General features: G+C 44.1%; 1 protein-coding gene across 1 annotated transcript; it reads right to left on the bottom strand.

Annotated features, from left to right (window-relative positions):
• Window positions 1–767: 767 nt before the first annotated feature.
• TAFII21 (TATA binding protein associated factor 21kDa subunit) lies at window positions 768–17,696 on the bottom strand. Its single transcript, XM_086510525.1, has 2 exons — window positions 17,260–17,696; window positions 768–1,184 (listed from the first exon to the last, which is right to left on the bottom strand). The coding sequence occupies exons 1-2, from the start codon at window positions 17,539–17,541 to the stop codon at window positions 894–896; spliced, it is 573 nt and encodes a 190-aa protein (XP_086366651.1). The 5' UTR covers window positions 17,542–17,696; the 3' UTR covers window positions 768–893.
• Between the last annotated feature and the right edge of the window lie 5,104 nt (window positions 17,697–22,800).

Below are 22,800 nucleotides of genomic sequence, written 5' to 3'. Positions count from 1 at the left end.
CAATTATATATATCCCAGTGAGTATTGTCTATCATCATTACCAAAACCTAGAGGACAACATTCTTGTTATCCATCCATCTCTACGAAGCTCTATGCTTTGAGAAGAGGATTCACTAATCAAGCAAAGACAAGGTTGATAGTCTAAAGTGAAGCAATAAGGCAACTTGTTGCAAGGAGCAAGGAAGATTCTAAGCATTGCATACGAATGGGAAATTAATGCACTCTTTGATACCAGGTGAGCCTTCCATAAAGGATGAGAATCCCAAGGCACCTAAGAATTTCTTTGATTAAATATTTTCATAGATCCACACATGAATTGTCTTAAGAATGGAACAAATTGTTGTGATCAATGATAGATTCAAAGTGCATGCATGTGGAAGAGATTTCGGGACAAATCATTACTACCTAAACCACTGGTTTGAACCCTTCCTCAAAAACCAACACCTGATGATATCCTCAATGCATGCATGGTCAAATGAAATGCTATGACACTAGCAAATGTTGCTTATAGAAACAAGCAAACCCATTGATGTAAGTCTTCCATTGTATACCCTCCATGCCTCCATCGAAATAGTCAAATCTTTGCCAATAGGAAAGTTTGTAAAGTAGCGCAAAAGCCCCTTTGATTGCCTTACTCAAGGTTTTGACTTTAAAGAAGAATTAAGGAGAATTGTGAACTCTTTGATCCTTGAGCTACGCTTCATCAAGAAAAACGTAAGAGACTCTCTCTCTCTCTCTCTCTCTCTCTCTCTCTCTCTCTCTCAACCTTATCCATGCACATAAAATTTTCACAAAAGAAAAGAGTCCAAAAGAAGCCTGTGGACGACTGATTTACGCTAGATATACAAGCAATTCTGGGTGACAAAAGCTTTTAATACCCCATGTGAGGCCAACTAGCTCCGGGGTCGCTTCCCAGCAAGACTAAATGAGACCTTCTTAGACCCATCTTGCTCTAAACCTTGCTGTGATGCAGGTGATGACATGCCATTCTTGTCTGTTGGAAGCGGTGGTTTATTCCCATCCTTGTCATCCACTTCCATCTCATCTGCTTGCTTCATTGGTACAACTAGCTGATAGTTGGGAGCAATCAATGAATCTTGCTCTGGTGGCAATGCTATACCTGGTCCACTGATCACCTTTGGCAGTGGCATGCTATTCCGAACCCTGGCAAGCTCCATGAGAGTCTGCACATGTAGCAGCACAAACCAAAGGTCAAAAACCCCACACTCAAAATTCATCAAATTGAGCTGCAGATATAACCCTTTTTTTAGCAGTAGCACTCTGGCTAAGAGTGTACAACCATAGATTCAGAGTTAAAATCACCCAATGCACACACCTCTCTTGTAATATAATTTGAAATCAAACGTGATGTCAAAAGAAACCAAGTATGCAGCTTTTTCTACATTCTAATAATTTACACGTCTCAGCAATCCCTTGATTTTGTCTGATTTCAAACTGACTCTGTAAAATTAGCTCTTTAGAAAGTCAATATTCATAATGTTCACAGACACGTTGTTTGCCCTTCAAACCTCCCTTCCAAGTGTCCTTACCAGCACTCCACCATTTCTTGCTTGAGGGACTTGTTACAGAGAATTCGCATCTATGTTGCTTAAATTGAACCAATACAGCAAAGCCAAGATGCAGCCGCCAAATTTGTAAGGGTGAGCTACGCAGAGCTCTGACTAGACTTCTGTGCAAAATGAGAGTCTGTTGTGGCGACATACTGCAAGTGCTGAGAAGCATAACGAAGCATAACTGGAGAGCACCAGCCATGAATGCATCTATCATTGTATAATTTGCTGGAAGATCAAGCCTTGCTTAGGTGATTGCTCTCACAGAAACATAATCTGCCGCTTCCCCCATGCAAAAAATAAACATTTATAGCTTCAGAGGTGGAATCATAAACATTTGTAACACACTATACTATTTCCATGCACATGACACACACAATGCATTACAAATCCTTTGCTAGAGGTTGCCTAAGGTTGGTCTTAAAATTATTACCCAAATCATTCACTTGAGTTACCCTTGGAGTGGAGCTTGGACAATGCAGCATTTAGCCTTCAGAGTTAAACGCGGATTCGCTAACACTCAAAACTTTAAAATAACTCAAATTGAGACACGGTAGAGCGAGGTTCTCTACCTAGAAGCACTATATGCACTAGCCCCTAAGTTGGATGCCCCTTTCGATGCTTCTTTTCATGTTGAAAAGTCACAGAGTACAATGCCCCGGAGTACAACGGCCACAAAGTCACTATATGCAGCTGTGCAACCATGCACTGATCTGCCATAGAGGACCCCCTAGGGCATTCTTTTATAGGCACTGTGGCCCAAAAGCAACTAATCACAAAAACACAAGTGCTAAAAACATGGCGCCCTAAGAAGCTCTGCAAAGTCAACTGCGTTAATAAAGCAAGCACTCGGCTTGCCATGTCAGCACGGATTTTCCACATCCGTACCATGTGCCACGTCAGTGTCCATACCACGTGCCACATCATCAACCAGATGGTCACTCTCTCTCTCTCTCTCTCTCTCTCTCTCTCTCTCTCTCTCTCTCTCTTTTGTCAAGTAGGTCGCCATGTTGTCACTTTGTGACATACCCTCCCTTAAAAGAAGAGCAATCATCCTCAATTACGCCTGCAAAACAGACTATAAACAATACATCAGCTCAGTAGACAATACAAACATGCAATTTGACTACTCAAACCATGCACTAGCACAAAGAACATTGGTCACTCAACAATCACAACACTATCCCCGTTGAGATCTTAGACTAGTATTAGACTTGCTTAGCCATCACATCCAGATCACGTTGATCTATAGCAGATGTCCTGATAAACTAAATCTCGTCACTCAAGATTCATATCACCTCATTGGTGAATCAAGATAAAACGTTGTAGACATTTCACCTTACACATAAACTCAAACAAACACGCAATTGCCAAAGTACATAAATGAAATTGTTTTGAGGAATTCCTTCCAAATTCATAAATCATGGAAACCAATCTTTGTACATAGTCAACCCAAATAACATGCTCTTTGACGCTTTCCTATGTCTCAGAGACCTCTAAAAATCTCTTCAATGGATGAGAATTTAGATATGTATCAGAAGTCAAAGTCGATCCCCTCAGCAACGCCTATGCATTGACACGAAACAGATTGTGATTTTAAAAATTTAGGGTTTTCAGCAAGAAATAAGGCGTCTACGCGTGTCTCAAGTGCTCCCGCACGCAATGGGACAATTCGCCTTTAAATCGCACGAGTTTTCACGAGAGAACTCTCCATTTTCGCAATTTTTCGCGATGGAACTGTGAGAACCTGTGGGGGATTAGCAATTAGCTAATCCGGTTCCTGTACAGAAGGCTCTTGCCTTGGCAAACGCACATAAAACCCCTAGAACTGTACATGGTCATCTGAGAAGCCCAACTAGTGGGGCAATTTACCATATCTGCAAAGGGGAGAGAGATGCACGAAAGCAAATCGTCACGCTACATGAGACAAGGGAGAAGGCAAGCTCTTCATTACAGTTGTGTTCACCAGTACCCAATACAAGATTACTGTCATAACCCAATTAGCATCAAGAAGATCTATCCTAAAGAGGTATGATTTAATGCTTGCAAAGAGAGGGAAGCATTAGATCTAGCTTTGGATCTAAACCAAGTGCAATTAGAAAGTGGTAATCGCACGTGTAGGGCTCTGATACCACTTGTAGAGATTAGGGATAGAGATTAGGGAGGGAAGATTAGAGAGTCATTCATGGTGTTAACGTGCTAATGACGACGCTAATTAAACAATAGAGACACAGTAGAATGTAGGCACAAAAGTAGATTGATTGATTCAACTAAAAGTGTGTCCAAAAGGCTCATTATATAGAGCTAGCCAAGGCATCTCTTCTGGCATCACCGATGACATCATACAAAAGGCTGCAAATCAGCCAATCCAACTTGCAACTCGTGGGTGACCTATGAAGGCACTTTAGGAGTCCATTAACTAACTCTAAGTGAGTCCACACCCTTTAGGAATGACCCCCATGGGTACCCACACCCTTAAGTACCTTTTCCACATGCTACCACATGGTTCTGTGTCACCTATGTATCCCAGTACGATAGAGGAGATACGCACCAACATTGACAAAGCCCACAATTCCCAACAATCACTCCCCCCGCAAATAACCTACTAAAAAGGTCCACGCCATGAGTTCAGAGGATTGATACAACCAAACGCTCCCCAGACTGCAGCCTCGCTTGGAGGAGGTTCAAGCATACAACCAAACGCTCCCCAGACATCCCGTCTGCATCGTTCCAAAGTTCACACAATACCGAAATAGCATTTCTCACTACACTCGGGAGTAAATCACCAAGCATCGAAACCAGTATTAAAACCGGAGTCGACAATTCAAATCGGCACCAAGACAAGTTCAAAACAGATACCATCCATTTCAAACGAATTCAAAACAAGACCACCAAACAAGTTCTCAAACAGGACTCAGGAAACTGTTAAATCAAACTGAAAAATCATTCTCGACTTCAGTCGAGCTTGAAAGTTGACAAAGCTTCCGTTCTAAAACCTGCACCAGAATTAGGGTTAGATTTCTTCCATAAGGTTGTAGCCGACCATAGCATGGTCCATAAGCTCTTGAATAGTCGAAACAGGCCTCGACAGAGAGTTATCAACCTTGGCGTTTTTGTTTTGCAGATCAGCCTCGGCGACCACAAGACACAGCAGATCAGCCCTAGCGTTAGCAGTTTCCAGTGCAAGACAAATTTCAACCCCTAGCGTTTTTGGTTTGCAGATCAACCTCAACGTTTTTGCAGATCTTCGCGACGGAATCAGCCCTAGACTCAACGTTTTCAGTTTTCAGCAGTTAGAACCCGCAGAAGAAGTCCCAAACCTCGCAGATCTCACCTTCCCACAGCAGATCCTCGCCGCACGATCAGATCCCGCGAAGTTTGCAGTTTCAGCCCGGAAAACGCAGATTTCAGCATCTGCGTTTTCAGCGCGTTGTCGTCGTACCATCGTCATCGACATCGTCACCAACAGAGTCAGAATTCAGCAGATAAAGATTTGCAGATTTCAACCCTTAGCATTTTCAGATTTCAGCCCGTCTCGTCATCGTCCTCATCGTCGGCAAGTCCAAGCATTGTAGAGATTTGTGCAAACAATAGTAGACCACTCTCGCCATAGAGAGTGGGGCCTTCGGAGGAGGGTTTGACAACATTCTGGTGTCGTATTCTTCACTCTCTATCTCTCAGTCTCAGCACCTTCATTCACAGTGTTCACCACTTGTTTGTGTCCATTGCACTCTCCCACTAAAGGAACAGAAGGCTCTCCCTTCCGTAAGTAAAACGAATCCTTGAGCACAGTTCGGAGCACTCATCTTGAGCAAAGTTCAACATTCACTTCCGCTGCACCTTACATTGGTATCAAAGCTTTGGCCGTGTTTTGTATCACTCAAGGAAAGAACCACAAGAAATTTTTTTTGCTTGCTGCGGTCGCACGTAACCCAAGTCCACTTGGGCGTGTCGATTCCTAATCGTGTTTTTGAAGAGTGACAGGAATCCCAAGAAAGAAGGGCTTGTCCAACCTCACCTTGTGCCTCTTTTCACTCATTGAGAGCGGACCGTGCACTTAGCGGCCGGCCAATCGACGTGAGGTGGGAAAAAGCAACCTTGGTGTGAGCGCAAGGCCGCGAAGGGGTGAGCCCGCGGAAAAGAGCAGAACTCGAGTGAAGAGAAGATCCTTCTCTAACACAGATTGCAAGCGAAAGAAGAACCTCAAGACCCCCAAGACCCTCAAGAACCTCAAGACTCAAGCACCCAAGATCCTCAAGACCCCCAACAACCCAAGACCCCAAGACCGATAAGAACCCAAGTTCCGCGTGAACTTAAGAACCCAAGACTTCAGTGGATGGTCATCACCCGAAGCGGAATGGATACTTCGCATGAAGGTGGTGAGCATAGGAGTGGCGAAGAAGAGTTTTCCCCACCAGGAGGTTTTTCTGACCCTCCCCCTTCCCCATCTACGCCAAGGATTGCACTAGCTCCTATGGAGGCTTTTGACAAGAGGATGATGGACAGGATGTTAGCAAGCGAAGAAAGAATAGCAGCCATAGAGCGTAAGTACCAAGAAAAAATGGCATCCATAGCGCGCGAGCACGAGCAAGCACGCTTTGAAGCCAAAGTAAGACAAGCCGAATTAGATCGTAAAGACGCAAAAAGAGAAGCAAAAGGAGAAGCAGAAAGAAAGGCCGATTTGGAGCGTGAGCATGAGCAAGCGCGCAAAGTGGCCGAAGAAAGGAAGGCAACTAGTGAGCGTGAGCAAGCACGCTTGGTGGCCAAAGAAAGCCTGGCTAAATTCGATCGCAAGTGCGAAGAAAGACGGTTAGCGTATGAAGAACAGAGCACCCGACACATGAAGGAGATGTTGCGACTCTTTTCTCAAGTGCAGGCACACATGCAAGAGATTCGAGAAAAGGAGACTCTCTCGGTCTCTTCTTCTCCCAAGCATGACACACATGATTTGCATGATAATGATAAGCATATATACCTAGATGAATCCAGGATAGGCCCAGATTCACCCTTAAAAGGAAAGTGCAAGGTACAGACCCATGGTAGTGATAATGATAAGCATAATGATTTGCATGATCAACATGTGATTTCTCACGAGCATGATTATTTGCATGATAATGATGTGATTTTTCACGAGCGTGATGATTTACAAGAAGAAACTGTGATTGTTCACAAGGATGATGGTTTAGTTGATGCTTTTTCTAGCGAAGCTAACCTCATTGCAGATTCGATCGATCACGAAGAACCGATCTTGGCTCTCGAGCCTAGGTCCAAAGAACCCTCACAGGAAGTATTATGTATTCGCATGATTAGTCAGCACGCATTGTTCGAGTGTTTCATACGTAATCGTTTCTCATATTTTAGTCAGCGTTTTTATGTGATCCCTTTTCATAGGCATGCCATTGTACGTTGAGCACGATTCACTCATGAATGAGCACAGATGTATGCGGATTTCTCATGAAAAGTTGAAATGTTTGCATTCAAGGAATTCACATTCCATGTCTCTTCCTTGGCATGTCACAGTATCCGAAAGAGCACAAGAAAGATTGAGCATCAAGCATCAGCATTTCCATTGTGTTTTGCCACAGTTGATTGATTTAGATCAAAAAGTCAAGATTCGATCTCATTGTTTGCGAGTGTTTGATGAACGGTTTGGCACTCCGTCTCTATGTTCATCTAATTGCATGCACAGGCTCTACAGAAGAGTAGTATTTTTTCAATCACTTTACATGGAATGGGTATGTTCATGTTTTTGTGTTGGAAGTGGTTTCAGGAATTTTCATCCTCAGAGATTCTTGAAGAAGATGGATCTACGTCCATAGACAAATTTGAAGCATTGAAGGAGACTCAGAAGACTTTGTGTCGCTTTCGGCACGGCCCATAGAAGCAAGCGTTGCAAACCTTTATGAAGTTCAAGTATCGCATAACCCACGCATCAGAGTGGGCCGGCAAAGAGTCCTTTCCAAGATTCCGGATGTTATTGGCGATCTCCCTCGACACCATACAGTTCGGTACCAGTACCTCACTTTGAAAAGAAGGGGATGTCACGTGATACATCTAACCCTATGTGCACGTGGACAAGCTACTTAATGACAAGGGTTCAGTCCAGTTTAGTCAATCTAGAATAGGAAGTGACCTGGCACTTTTGTGAGTCTGTTCGCAAACCGTGCATGTCCAAACACTTAGAGTAGATGCATATCCTCTGGTTGCACATAGCATGATCATCAGATTTCCATCAAAACCCATCAGGAGCATTTTTACAGTGCATAGACCTATTTTCCCTATTTTTGACATTTCACTTATTATTTTTAAGTGACTTTTGTTGGAAACTAGGTAAGGCAATTTTGCTAAGCAAGTATAACAAGAAACCTAGCGCTAGCACTTTCTGGCAAAAGAGGCAGTAGGAGCTCCGGTTCAACAGGCACCTTCTCAGCAGGATCCCCCAAGACCAACATAGCGTTTTGCCCAACAGCAGAGCCTAGCGTTTTCATTCCCAGATCAGCCTTGGTGTTTTTGTTTTGCAGATCAGCCTCGGCGACCATAAGACATAGCAGATCAACCCTAGCGTTAGCAGTTTCCAACGCAAGACAAATTTCAACCCCTAGCGTTTTTTGGTTTGCATATCAACCTCAACGTTTTTGAAGATCTTCGCGACGGAATCAGCCCCAGACTCAGCGTTTTCAGTTTTCAGCAGTTAGAACCTGCAGAATAAGTCCCAAACCTCGCAGATCTCACCTTCCCGCAGCAAATTCTCGTCGCACGATTAGATCCCGTGAAGTTTGCAGTTTCAGCCCAGAAAATGCAGATTTCAACATCTGCGTTTTCAATGCGTCGTCGTCATCGACATCGTCACCGACATAGAGTCAGAATTCAGCGGATAAAGATTTGCAGATTTCAACTGTCACGTGACACATCCAACCCTATGTGTCCGTGGACAAGCTACAGTACGACAAGGGTTCAGTCAGTCCAGTCAGTCTAGATTAGAAGTGATCTGGCACTTTTGTGAGTCTATTCGTAGACCGTGCTTGCCCAATCACTTAGTGTAGAAGCATATCCTCTGGTTGCACACAGCATGATTATAAGCATTCCCATCAGAATCCTTCAGGGGAATTTTCCAGTGCATTTAGCCTATTTTACCTATTTTTGGCATTTTTCACTTATTAATTTAAGTGACTTTCCGACAAAAGTAGGTAGGGCAATTTTGCTAAGTTTGTATATAAGCAAACTAGAGCTAGCACTATTTGGCAGAAGAAGCAACAGGAGCTCCACGCTCAACAGGCAACTTCTCAGCAGAACCCCCCCCCCCCCCCCAGGAGACCTAGTGTTTTTGGAGCAGAGCCATCACCTAGCGTTTTCATCACAGATCAGCCAGTGATTTGCTTTTCCAGATTCCGGCGACAGCAGAACCTCAGACCAGCCTAGCGTTTTGCATTTTGCAGAGCAACAGGCGACAGCAGCAGAAATTCAGCCCTAGCTCTTTTGGTTGCAGATCAGCCCCGGCGTTTTGCAGCTTTACCGCGACGGAACAGCAAGGAACATCAGCGTTTTCAGTTTTCAGCAGTTAGCACCCGCAGATAAAGTCCCGAACCTCGCAGATCTCACCTTCCCGCAACAGTTCCTCGCCGTACGGTCAGTTTCCGCCAGGTTTACAATTTCAGCCCGGAAAATGCAGATTTCAGCATCAGCGCGTCGTCACATTGTCGTCATCGACATCGTCACCGACATACAGTCGGAATTCAGCAGATAGAAGATTAGCAGATTTCAGTCCATAGCGTTTTTGGACAGCAGTAGCAACTTTGCAGATTTCAGCTCTTAGGTCGACTTCGTCATCCCCGTCGTCATCGTCGACATAGCCTAGACTTGCATCAGTCTCATGCATACCGTTTGTACCAGATTGTGCAATCATAAGTAGACCACTCTCGCCGACGAGAGTGGGGCCTTTGAAGGAGGGTTTTACAACGTCTCTGGTGTCGTATCTCTCTTCTCTCTCTATCTCTCAGTCTCATACACTTTCACGCACATTGTCCATTCACTTTGTTTGTGTCCATTGCACTCTCTCATTAAGAACGGAAGGCTCTACCTTCCATAAGAAAAAAAGGAACCTTGAGCACAGTTCGGAGCACTCATCTTGAGCAAAGCGCAAACATTCATTCCGCTGCACATAACATTGGTATCAAAGCTTTGGCAGTGTTCTGTTTCACTCAAGGAAAGAACCACAAGAATCACAAGATTTTTTTTGCTTGTTGCGGTCGCACGAACCCAAGTTCGCTTGGGCGTGTCGATTCCTAATCGTGTTTTTGAAGAGTGACAGGAATCCCAAGAAAGAAGGGCTTGTCTTGCCTCCCCTTGTGTCTCTTTTCACTCATTGAGAGCGGACCGTGCACTTAACGGCCGGCCAATTGACGTGAGGTGGGAAAAAGCAACCTTGGTGTGAGCGCAAGGCCGCCAAGGTGTGCGCCCACAGAAAGGAGTACAACTCGAGTGAAGAGAAGATCCTTCTCAAACACGGTTTGCAAGCGAAAGAAAACCTCAAGAACCTCAAGAGCCTCAAGAACCCAAGGCTCGCAAGAACCCAAGTTCCTCGTGAACTTAAGAACCAAGACCACAAGAACCTTCGACTTCACTGGATGGTCATCACTCGAAGCGGAATGGATACTTCGCTTGGAGGTGATGAGCATGAGAGAGGCGAAGAAGAATTTTCCCCACCAGGAGGTTTTTCCGACCCTCCCCCTTCCCCATCTACGTCAAGGATTGCGCTAACTCCTATGGAGGAATTGGACCAAGAAAGAGAAGCAGACAGAAAGGCCTATGAAGAAGAAATGGCAGCCATAGATCATAATTACGAAGAAGAAGTTGTAGCCATAGAACGTAAGTACGACTTGGAAGAAAAAGAAAGTCAAGCCAAATTTGATCGCGAGAACAAAGCAAGACAAGCAGAATTTGATCGTGAGACCAAAGCAAGAATGCAAGAGATGTTGCGACTCTTTTTTCAAATGAAGACACAGATGCAACAGGATCAGGAAAAGGAGACTCTCTAAGTCTCTTCTTCTCCCAGGCATGACAAACAGGATTTGCATGATGATAAGCATGATGATGATTTGAATGCCAATGATTTGCATGATGATTTGAATGATAATGACAAGCATGATGATTTTCATGATCAAGATGTGATTTCTCACAAGCATGATGATTTGCATGATCAAGATGTGATTTCTCACAAGCATGATGAGTTGTACGACGATGATGTGATTGTTCACAAGGATGATGTGTTAGTGGATGCTTTTTCTAGCGAAGCTGACCTCGTTGTAGATTTGATCAATCACGAAGAATCGATCTTGGCTTTCGAGTCGAGATCCAAGAAACCCTTCACGAAGAACCGATCTTGGCTTTCGAGTCAAGGTCCAAAGAACCCCCACAGGACGATTCAATCATTCAGGAAGAAGCGATCTTGGCTCTCGAGCCTAGGTCCAAAGAACCCTCACAGGAAGTATTATGTGTTCGCATAATTGATACGCACGCATTGTTTGAGTGTTTCATTCATGATCGTTTCCTATATTTTAGTCAGCGTCTTTATGTGATCCCTTTTCCTAGGCATGACATATTGTATGTTGAGCACGTTTCACTCATGGATGAGCACGAATGTATGCGGATTGTTCATGAAAAGCTGAAAAGTATGCATTCAAGGAAGTCACTTTCCATGTCTCTTCCTTGGCATGACACATTCGTAGAACGAGCACATGAAAGTATGAGCACCAAGCATGGGCATTTCCATTGTGATTTGCCACAGTTGATTGATTTCGATCAAACAGAAAAGATTCAATCTCATTGTTTGCATGTGTTTGATGAACGGTTTGTCACTCCGTCTCTATGTTCATCTACATTGCATACACAGTCTTTAGAGAAGACGAGATTTTTTCCAGTCACTTTACATCAAATAGGTATGTTCATGTTTTTGTGTTGGAAGTGGTTTCAGGAATTTTCAGCCATGGAGATTCTTGAAGAAGAAAGAAGCATGACACTGACGAAGTTGAAGCATCAAAGGAGCCACAGAAAACTTTCTGATGCTTTCGGCGCGGCCCAAAGAAGCAAGCTTTGCAGACCTTTATGAAGTTCAAGTACCGCACGACCCACACATCAGAGTGGGCCGACGAAGAGTCCCTTCCAGAATTCCGGATGCTATTGGCGATCTCCCTCGACGCCATACAGTTCGGTATCAGTACCTCACTTTGAAAAGGAGGGGATGTCACGTGACACATCCAACCCTGTGTGTCCGTGGACAAGCTACAGCACGACAAGGGTTCAGTCAGTCCAGTCAGTCTAGATTAGAAGTGATCTGGCACTTTTGTGAGTCTATTCGTAGACCGTGCGTGCCCAGTCACTTAGTGTAGATGCATATCCTCTGGTTGCACACAGCATGATCATAAGCATTCCCATCAGAATCCTTCAGGGGAATTTTTCAATGCATTTAGCCTATTTTACCTATTTTTGGCATTTTTCACTTCTTAATTTAAGTGACTTTCCAACAAAAGTAGATAGGGCAATTTTGCTAAGTTTGTATATAAGCAAACTAGAGCTAGCACTATTTGGCAGAAGAGGCAGCAGGAGCTCCACGCTCAACAGGCAACTTCTCAGCAGAACCCCCCCCCCCCAAGGAGACCTAGCGTTTTTGGAGCAGACCTAGCGTTTTCATCACAGATCAGCCAGCGATTTGCTTTTGCAGATTCCGGCGACAGCAGAACCTCAGAGCAGCCTAGCGTTTTGCATTTTGTAGAGCAACTGGCAACAGCAACAGAAATTCAGCCCTAGCATTTTTGGTTGCAGATCAGCCCCGGCGTTTTGCAGCTTTACCGCGACGGAACAGCAAGGAACATCAGCGTTTTCAGTTTTCAGCAGTTAGCACCTGCAGATAAAGTCCCGAACCTCACAGATCTCACCTTCCCGCAGCAGTTCCTCGCCGTACAGTCAGTTTCCGCCAGGTTTACAGTTTCAGCCCGGAAAACGCAGATTTCAGCATCTGCGTCGTCGTCGCATCGTCGTCATCGACATCATCACCGACATAGAGTCAGAATTCAGCAGATAGAAGATTAGCAGATTTCAGCCCATAGCGTTTTTGGACAGCAGTAGCAACATTGCAGATTTCAGCCCTTAGGTCGACTTCGTCATCCCCGTCGACATAGCCTAGACTTGCATCAGTCTCATGCATACCGTTTGTACCAGATTGTGCAATCATAAGTAGACCACTCTCGCCGACGAGAGTGGGGCCTTCAGAGGAGGGTTTTACGTCTCTGGTGTCATATCTCTCTTCTCTCTCTATCTCTCAGTCTCATACACTTTCACGCACAGTGTCCATTCACTTTGTTTGTGTCCATTGCACTCTCTCATTAAGAACGGAAGGCTCTACCTTCCATAAGAACAAAAGGAACCTTGAGCACAGTTCATAGCACTCATCTTGAGCAAAGCGCAAACATCCATTCCGCTGCACATAACATCAGCCCTTAGCATTTTCAGATTTCAGCCCGTCTCGTCGTTGTCCTCATTGTTGTCGACATCGTCGGCAAGTCCAAGCATTGTAGAGATTTGTGCAATCAATAGTAGACCGCTCTCGGGGCCTTCGGAGGAGGGTTTGAAATATTCTGGTGTCGTATTCTTCTCTCTCAATCTCTCAGTCTCAGCACCTTCGTTCACAGTGTTCACCACTTGTTTGTGTCCATTGCACTCTCCCACTAAAGGAACGGAAGACTCTCCCTTCCGTAAGTAAAAGAAATCCTTGAGCACAGTTCGGAGCACTCATCTTGAGCAAAGTTCAACATTCAATTCCGCTGCACCTTACAGTGGGTGGTGGAAAAACTGGGTGCATTGCCTGTTAACCACTTCCCTGTCCATTCAAGACAGCATGCGGGCTCTGAAAGGTGGCGGGCTGAACTGGCATAACCTGTGGAATAGGCATCCTAACCACCTGTTCAAGGACGGGAGGAACCTGTTTTGGAGCCCCCGACTCCGCAACATGCGAGTGTTCCCTATCCTGTTGAGTCGCATGAAGTACTTGGGCTCGAGCCTCAACAAGCTCCGTTCGCAATGTAGGTTGCCTATTTTGTTGTTGCACTGGTGGCACTTGCAAGAACTCCATAAACCTTGGATTTTGCACCAGTTGCGAAAAGACATTCACCGCAGCAACTAACTGAGTCTTGAACGCATCATCCTCAAGTTGCCCAGTCATAAAGCCATGTACTATTGGAAGGACATTCACATCAGCAGGAGATACTGTCTGACGTGGCCGTGAGCTCTCGCAAATCTCAAAGACCATAGGAGTTTCCTGCTTGTCCTTCAAAGAGGAACCCTCTTCCATAATGCCCTTCCCTTTGTCGGCCATAGTGTAATCCCGCGTTCCTGTACTCTGTGTCTTTACTCCAAACAACAGAAGCTCACCTCTTGAGAAAAAGGTGATTGATGTCCCGGTAATGGAACCTTGAAACAGGCCCATGGGGCGGTAGGCTTTGCCTTTCACCCGAAATTCTTTACTTTAGACACACACACAGAGAACGTGCAAAGGAAACCTGCGACGGGAATTAACACTTAAGCACACATACCGCTCAAGAGCTAGAATGCTCCAAGCAGACGCCGACAACCTGTAGGCCCCAAAATTGGCGCCCCTTTCGGTATTTCTTTATATATTAACAGAAGGAATAAAACCTGTGATTTCCTACGAGCTGTCCCGCATAATCCGGGCTGAAAACCACCTGTTCTGGCCCGATTTCGGCAACATAATTGTACTAGGATGCTTCACAGACAATATCCCCACACTATAGATGACTTTCCCGACACATACGGACACTTTGCAAAACCTGGCGAGAATCTGCAGCACGCTGAATTCTCTGTTTTCTGCCCCGAAAATGCACCAGATCACCTCTACAGCGATCCCCTCGCGTCCCCGAACGTCCTGGGGATATTAGGGACCGTTTAGGGCCGAAACCCTAAACTTGCCAAAATACACAGCAGGCTGTAATTCCCTGTTTTGGGCTCCATTTCGCGTGCCGATCGCATCCGTAGCAAGTCCTCGAGCTCCCGCACCTGTAGGGCTACTTGCCCTTTGAATCGGACGAGATTTCTCACGTGACACCTCTCTGAATTCACTTGTACCTGCAGGGAATTAGCAACTAGCTAATCCAATACCTATGCAAGAGGCTCTTGCCTCGGCAATCGCGCATGAACCCACACAACTGTACATTAGTCAAATGAAGAGCCCTCGTGGGGCATCACATAACTGCACGTAGGGGAGAGAGAGAGAGTAGTGTGTAGTGTGCAGGTCATCACTCCTAGCACCACACTGTACATACGTGGAAAGAAAGCACTCCATAGCTCTTAACCTGTGATAGTTCTTGCAAAATGAGCCTCCCACCTTAAAAATCAGCGCTAGCTCTTCATGCATGAGGAAAGTGCATTAAAATGCGCCACTTGGCACGATTACACGCATTTTCCCGTTTCGGGGTTACCGCCTAAAAATCTCTTGACCGGTTGCCCAGTTGACTTCGCGGCAAAGTTGTAAAATGTTTCCCTTGGCGAACACATTTCACGGCCCAAAATAGCAGTTCCCTAGATTTTAGGAGATGCTTCCGTTGGGCTCCCATTGGTCATCTGACCATCTATCCTCATTGAGACCGCATCCAAAAGTGCAATGTGGCCCAACTGTCGGATACTTTCTGTTGGTGATCCCACCCTGACTTTATGCCTTTATTGAGTTCACTTCCTAGTATCCACCAACTTACTAAGTGCGACGGGGGAACCTACATGATCTTGTACTGAGCCTAGACATCCTCTTACTATATGAATTCCAGTGTTACCCACTTCTCGTCTGCGGGTGAAACTACCATTCACATTGGCCATGCAATGTCCGACCATTTGCAACTTCAAAAAGAGGGTCTCAAAAATAAAACAAAAATCATTGGAAAGAAACCAACAACTAACGTTAGCAGTTGTCACGTCCTCGTGACATAGTTAACGGTTGCCACGTCCTCGTGACCCCAGCTTTGGGGCAATTTGCTTTTGAGTTTTAAGGATTTTCATGTAACTTCTTTTCCATGGACAAGGGCCTATAAATTAGACCCAAGGGCCACTCTGGCTCATTTGTGCTGACGAGACTTCGAGCAGAGAGGAACCACAGGCATTGTAACTTTGCTCAAGCATTAATATAAAAATAAATAAATACCGAAAGGGGCACCAGTCTTTGGGGCCAATCTCTCTGGACGCGGAACTACGTCGGGCCATGTGGACTCAATTGGATTGTGATTTAAGTGTGAAGTATTTTTAAGTGATCCACTTGTGTCGTGCAAGATTCTCGACTTGGGGTGCCCAAGTATGTTACACCTACGTCAGCACAGCTAGCGTGAAACGCGGAATTCCATACAGGTTGCCACATCAATAGTTCAACGCAAAATCCGGATCTTCCATACTGACCTGCCACGTCAATAGAGTGTGTGGTCCTGCTTTATTTTATCTTTATCTCTAGGCACTTGGGCCCCGGCGGAGGGGGTCCCATAAGTTGGTGGGAACTTCTTTAAAAATAGGCCACTCAGCAAGACTTTGTAAGTTGGTAAAACTTCCCCTATTGCTCCTAGGGTTTAGGTCCTTCAACCAAGATCTGCAGATTGGCTCCGTTCTTCAGTCACAAGTTTGTGACATCCCCCCTTCTTGATAGAAAGTAATCATCCGTGATGACAGCATATCTGCAAAACAACTCAAGTTAGCTCAAAAATTTCCGAGGGTCATTCCAAGGGACATTCCAAGGGACAATCAGTTTTCTCACTCCAAATTGGAGCTCTTGATATCCTGGTCATTGGCTTCCGAGAAAAAACTCATCCAATCAGGAGTTTCACTCCAAATTGGAGCTCTTGATATCCTGGCTCGTTGACCTCCCAGGAAAACTTCATCCAATAAGAAGTATTCAGTGGTTGGCACATCACAATGCAACACAAATGCTCACATATGCATGTTACAAGACATAGAAACATAAACTCGCCGATGCCCACATGGCCAGACCAACCCACATCAAGTCGGATCTCATCGACAAGCCAAATCAGCTAGGGATGGTGTGAGACAATAGGCTAAAGTTTTCCTTCTTCTATTTCTCTTTTGCAACTTGTGTTAAAAATGAGCCTTAGGAGTCCCTTTACACCAGTGGTGACTGCAAATACGCATTTGATAGTTTAGACAACCTACACCACTCATTGACAAGTTGTGCTTTATATAACCATTGGGGTCACATAGGTGCCGGTACACGTTCCCCTGTAGAAGCATGCACCATGCCAACGTGGCACATCGAGCTCATGTGCACAGGACACATGATCATGAATTCATTGCCAGATACTCAAAATGATGAGTCGACTTCTTCCAAAATTTCAATGAGTACTTCGAGTAAGGAAGCAGAAACATGTGGAGCAATTCTTTTATAACTTCCCTTTGTTTTTTTCAAAGTCTAGGCTGTAAGCTGAGACACTCCCTAACACTGGTAAACTTTGAAATTGAAACTGTCTCACACACACGGCTTCTTTATTTACTTACTGGTACTCTCAAAAGACTGTTTTCTGGACAGACTGTAAAAGTTAGGGCTAGATCATCAGAAAATGCCTCTCTCTCTCTCTCTCTCTCTCTCTCTCTCTCTCTCTCTCTCTCTCTCTCGCACAGAACAGAACCTTACCTCACGGGAAGGGGGTTGCGAGAATGAGAAAGTGACACGGGACTGGATGGCAAGCTTGACATCTTCGGTGTCAATTGAGGGCTTCGAGGCGTGTTCGGAATAGAGTTGGGCATCCCCGAGGACCTCCACAACATAGCGGTAGCAAAAATCGAGGAATTGTTGCACCACGCGCGGCTCGTGCTGCTTTACACCCATGGACCTCAGAATGCTCTTCACCAACTTCGCATCTCTGGGCACATCCTCTTCCGCTCCTTCTCCGCCTCCCCCTTCATCGCCTGCCATCTTCCGCTCTCTCTCTCTCTCTCTCTCTCTCTCTCTAAAATCAAGATTCGTCTGATGGCGGGATAGTTTCCTACGACGTTAAAATACTCTTCTGTTTCTTCTTGCTCGTCTAATGGCGGGCAGGAGGCCTCTTGGTTCTCTCTCTCTCTCTCTCTCACTCTCACAAAGCCTCCGGACTAACTCAAAACCAGGTTTTGGGTTAGCCCATGTGACCCAAAACCTGGGGCATGAGGTGGTGGGTTCAAATCCGGTCAACAGAGGCCCAAAATTTTGCACTACTCGGGTTTCGCCTGCCTCGATTTTCGCCCTACCCGGGTTTAGCCCGTCTCATCCCACTTGCCGACCGTCGATCCCCCCCCCCATAGTCAATTTTGTGTGTCGCTTAGTCTCGTGGCTCTCCAAGTCAAGTCTTTTTTTGAAGAGAGTAGAAATGGATTAAAAGAAGAGAAAAAATTACAATCTTACCTAGCAGGTGGGAAGAGAGGCATCCCAAACTTCTAACCGATTCTTGCTTGGTAGGCCTTGGTATAGAATGGTGTCATGAAGAATATGTTATGTGTTTACGGACAATGGATTGTAGATGGACAACTTAACAAAAATTGGTGGGATACAACTTAATAAACATGAAGGCATGACCAATATGTTTACCAATAATGGATTGTAGATGGATACTTTAACAAAAATTGGTCGGATACAACTTAATAAGCATGAAAATGAAGGCATTATAACAACCAACAAAGAAATTAAAAATTATAAACTTAGCATAAGACATAACGTTGGATGCGAGGGATGAGTGGAAAATGCCTCAAAACTTTACATGGAATTTTGTTGCTCTGCATTCCTTCTTTGAACCTAGGCTCCCCGCACGATGGACATGTGTCACAATCGGCATGCTCATTACGAAAGAGAACACAATCGTTCACGCAAGCATGAATGCGATCATAATCCATCCCTAATGCAGTCACCACTTCGCGTGCTTTTCATCCATTCTCTGGCATGTGATTGCCAACTGGCAACATCTTTCCTAGCAACCTATCACAAGAAGAAAGTACATTAGAAGCTAATTTATGCACTCCAGAAGCATCCTTCACAATCTGTATACATACCTCAAAAGTGCGTCGACACTAGCATTGCTCCATCCAAACATCGTCTGAAGGTTAAGGACTTCGAGAGATGTGAAAGCACCTTTGAGTGACCGCATATATCCCGTTGGAGTTATCAATTGACATCAAACATCTAACACTGAAGTAAACAAGTAAGTATGTAGTTAATGCTATTTATAAAATGCATTGTCAAACTAAAAAAAATAAGTGCATGTGTATGTATTTATTAAACATATATGATGATTGCCATCAAACATCTACTAGTGAGGAAAACATGTAGGTAAACTATACTAAAGAAAGTCTCAGCAAATTGAAAATATAGAAAGCATTGACAAGCTCTAAGTTCACTACTGATATGAGAATTGTCATCTGAGTGTGCAAGGCAGAGGGTGTCGATAAGGAACAAAAGACGTGCCCTGCCTTGTAGTCTTTATGTGTTGTCCAAGCAAACACATACACATGGAGGTTAGGATGCAAATTACGAACCTTGCAATTTTATCGAGGCAGAGTCGTGCTTATCTATTTTAACGTCCACTATTGCTCAACATATTGCAAGAATTTAAAAGTTGCACATCGCAGGGTTGTATGCAGACCACGATATAAGTTGCACCTATGAAGTAATGTTAGTGTGCCTTGTTCTTCCTCAATTTGCATCATGCAAAAGCACTTGGTCTCAACGAGTGATCTCCTCTCTAGTACATTCGATCGTAGTTTGGATTTTGGCTAGCAAGAGGAGGTGTTGGGCGTAGCCAATAGGGGAATGGAGTATCATTTTTATACAATTTTCACAAGTGATACATACGTCAATGGAGTATCTTGTTTGTCCTCTTTAGAAGGTTGTTTCACCCTCATTGAGCTCTATTTCAAGCTCTTCTTCAGGACCTTCATCTTGATACAAGAGACTAGATCCATCAGGGTCATAATTGGGGTAATCCCTTGCATCCAAGGTCCCTCATGCTATTACTCAAAACTGTTGAAGGCTGATTCATACTAAGGGAATTTAATTCCTCATCCAAAGAGCTTTTTTTTATTGGTAGAAGATCTTGCCTTCTCTTTTGTTCCTCATCCATCATGGAAAGCTAATTTTCTTCCCAATCATGAAATCAACCTTAACCCATACCTCTTGATCTCACTTCACAACATCTTTTGCATTAGCACTCATACATGTGGCAATTTGTGACACATGCATCCCTTCCTTTCAATCACGAAGTCCGCAAGCTACACAATGTAGCCATGATTCGAGACAAGTGAAACCATACCTTGATAAATATTGAACAGCTCATGGTTGATTCTATTTGAAGGGCTAGGGTTTCTATCATCTTGATCCCTCTTGCTCCAGTCTCTGCATTTATCATTCTCATCTCACTGTGAGACCATACCCATTCTATCTATCCATATGATCATGCTATGAGGCCTAGGATCAAGAATCCAACCACTCTGCCTAGTCATCCCTCTCTATGAACTCTATTTATAATAGAGAAGGCCACATGCCAGTTCCCATTGGGCCATGTCCAGAATCTTGGCCTCACATTACTCCCCCCTTGGAGAAGCGTTCTTTTTCCTCGAAAACAAAATTCAAATATTTCTTCTTAAGAACACTAATGTTTTTCCAAGTGGCACCTTCTTCGTGTTTATCTTTCCACTTAATCAATGCTTGTCGACATACATGATGACAAGTACTTAAATCATGGTAGTCAAGAATGCACTCAGGTTTATGTGGTTGGGTGGGACTAAAACTTGTTGATTAACTACGTTGTCATCCATATGCAAGCATTTACATAAATGACTTAGAAAACTTAGGTGTAGGACAAGTTTTTAGACTTTCTGACTGCTTTTGGGACACGTAAGAATACCTCTTCGCCTTTTGTGAACCAACCTACCGATGTTTCTCATTAGCATACTTCTTGTATTTGTCATGTGTTTGTCGAACATTTTGACGCACAATTTTCACCATTTCCATATGATCTTGGATGACTTGTTGATTTCTTTTGTCGCCAACCCCATCGTAATTGGTGATCTAAGTTGAAACCCGTACATAAGCATGAAGGGACTAAACCGATTAATAACATGTTTTACACTATTATAAGCAAACTCCAAAATAGGGAGAGAATCTTCCCAATCTGTTTGCTTTTTGCTAACAACATGCTCTTACCATACGCTCTAGCACCCGATTAATGCATTCAATTTAACCATCCGTCTCTAGATTATCTGTAGTACTAAGATTGAGTTGCATTCCCAACCATGGCTAACTTGGGAGTTTTGACAATGGACTTGGTTGTAATAAACATAGTCTACCTATTTGCAATCACCCGTACCAAGTCATTACCTCATATAGTGGTTGGTAGACCCACAATAAAATCGATAGGGAAACTTTCCCAATCTGATTGCTTTTTGCTAACAGCATGCTCGTAACATACGCTCTAGCACTTGATTAATGCATTCAATTTGACCATCCGTCTCTAGATTATCTATAGTACTAATATTGAGTTGCGTTCCCAACCATGGCTAACTTGGGAGTTTTGACGATGGACTTGGTTGTAATAAACATAGTCTACCTATTTACAATCACCCATACCAAGTCGTTACCTCATATAGTGGTTGGTAGACCCACAATAAAATTGATAGGGAAACTTTCCCATTTGCCATTGGGAATCTTCAAAGGATGCAGGTGACTGCGAGGCCTCCCTATTCTACAATGTTTCTAGCGGTTTCTACACTACATGTTGCCACCTTTGTAGAATCTCCCGATTCTGAAGAGCTTATAGCGATCTCTAAACTACATGTTGCCTCACGCGGTTTCTCCTCCTCCGAGACCAAAAATCACAAGAGCCTCATCCCAACAACCTACTCAATTGTTGATTCCGATTAGGGGATTTTAACATGGTTCAATCACCTAATGTGCACTCAATGCAACCGCCACTTCCACCATCGTTGCCACCCCCCCCCCACCACCACCACCTGGATACAATGTATGGAGCCCATATGGTTTCCCCTAATACTATCCACATCTTGGATTTGCACCAAATCAGTCAAAAGACTTCATGGATGGTGGATCCACAATCAAAATTTTCACCTACTAAGGAGTGAAACACAAAAAGAAAGCTTTGCAATTCTTGCAACATTTTGATAACATCTTGCGAAAGTATCAAATATCTCTTGAGTAGCGAGATTTTTCAAAGATGCATTGGTGGAGTTCTATAGCTACCAAGCCACATGCTCCAATGACTTGGCAAGCTTTCAAGAATATATTTTTCCGGAGCCACATGTCATCCCTATTTGAAGCAGAGCTTTTGGCAGAATGAGGTAACCCAAAAATACTTGCCAGAAAAACTATGAAAGACTACAACCAAAGGTTCCTCAACGTTTACCTTTCGGTGTCTTTCTTCAAGCTGATCACCTTGCACGACCAGTACGAGCGCTATACCATCAAACTACTATCACCTTTACAAGAATATTGTTTGTTTGAACAAGTTTCTACAATGCAAGTGCTCACGGACCATGCTGGAGTTGGTTACAAACTTATGAAAAGGGGAGGTAAGAATTTGTCATTGATGACCAACCAACAAACACTCACAATCCTTGAACACCATGAATAAATTCTTGAGATTTTCACAAACTTCAAGTCAAAAGCCCGAAACCCTACTGCAAGAAGGCAAATGCTTTGAATGTTTCCAAGCAAGACACAACTACTAAAACTTCCCAAGGGAATAAACCTCCAGAGCAACCTTCTGCTAAGAAGGCCAAAACGGCGGTCGGACTTGTTTCATTTATACCATCTCTCTAGATGGTACTGAAGAATTGTTCAAAGCATATGAACAGATCAAGGGCTTCAACCCAAGAGCCACCGAATTTCATCCATCTAGAGTTCCTCAAATAGATGGACTTTGAATACGACCAGTTTGTTGCAAAACTAGAGGTCGAATTAGCCACATGGAAAACGCAAAAAGTGGTACCACTCATTGGTGCTCTTCATTCACTATACAAGGATACCATGGCAGGACGTACTTTCACATCATGCACTTAGCAAAATTCTCTTTTGGCATGCCTTGACTCAATCAGAACGATGCAACCATCCACACCAAGGATCAAACTATCACTCTGAAGCCTTAATAACAAAAACCAACCCTGAATGATTTAAAGTTTGATTTGTATTTAG

The sequence above is a fragment of the Adiantum capillus-veneris genome, chromosome 4 (genome assembly GCF_014529385.1).
Source record: "Adiantum capillus-veneris isolate H3 chromosome 4, ASM1452938v2, whole genome shotgun sequence".
NCBI lineage: Eukaryota > Viridiplantae > Streptophyta > Polypodiopsida > Polypodiales > Pteridaceae > Adiantum > Adiantum capillus-veneris.
The sequence above is the reverse complement of the archived record's forward strand: the minus strand, read 5'-3'. Positions and strand labels throughout refer to the sequence as shown.

What these genes read in the sequence shown, in the direction of transcription:
- TAFII21 (XM_086510525.1), bottom strand. Translation starts at nt 17,541, where the DNA reads ATGGCAGGCGATGAAGGGGGAGGCGGAGAAGGAGCGGAAGAGGATGTG. An exon ending in CGCAACCCCCTTCCCGTGAG is followed by an intron (nt 1,185 to 17,259) that starts GTAAGGTTCTGT and finishes CTACATGTGCAG; the next exon opens with ACTCTCATGGAGCTTGCCAG.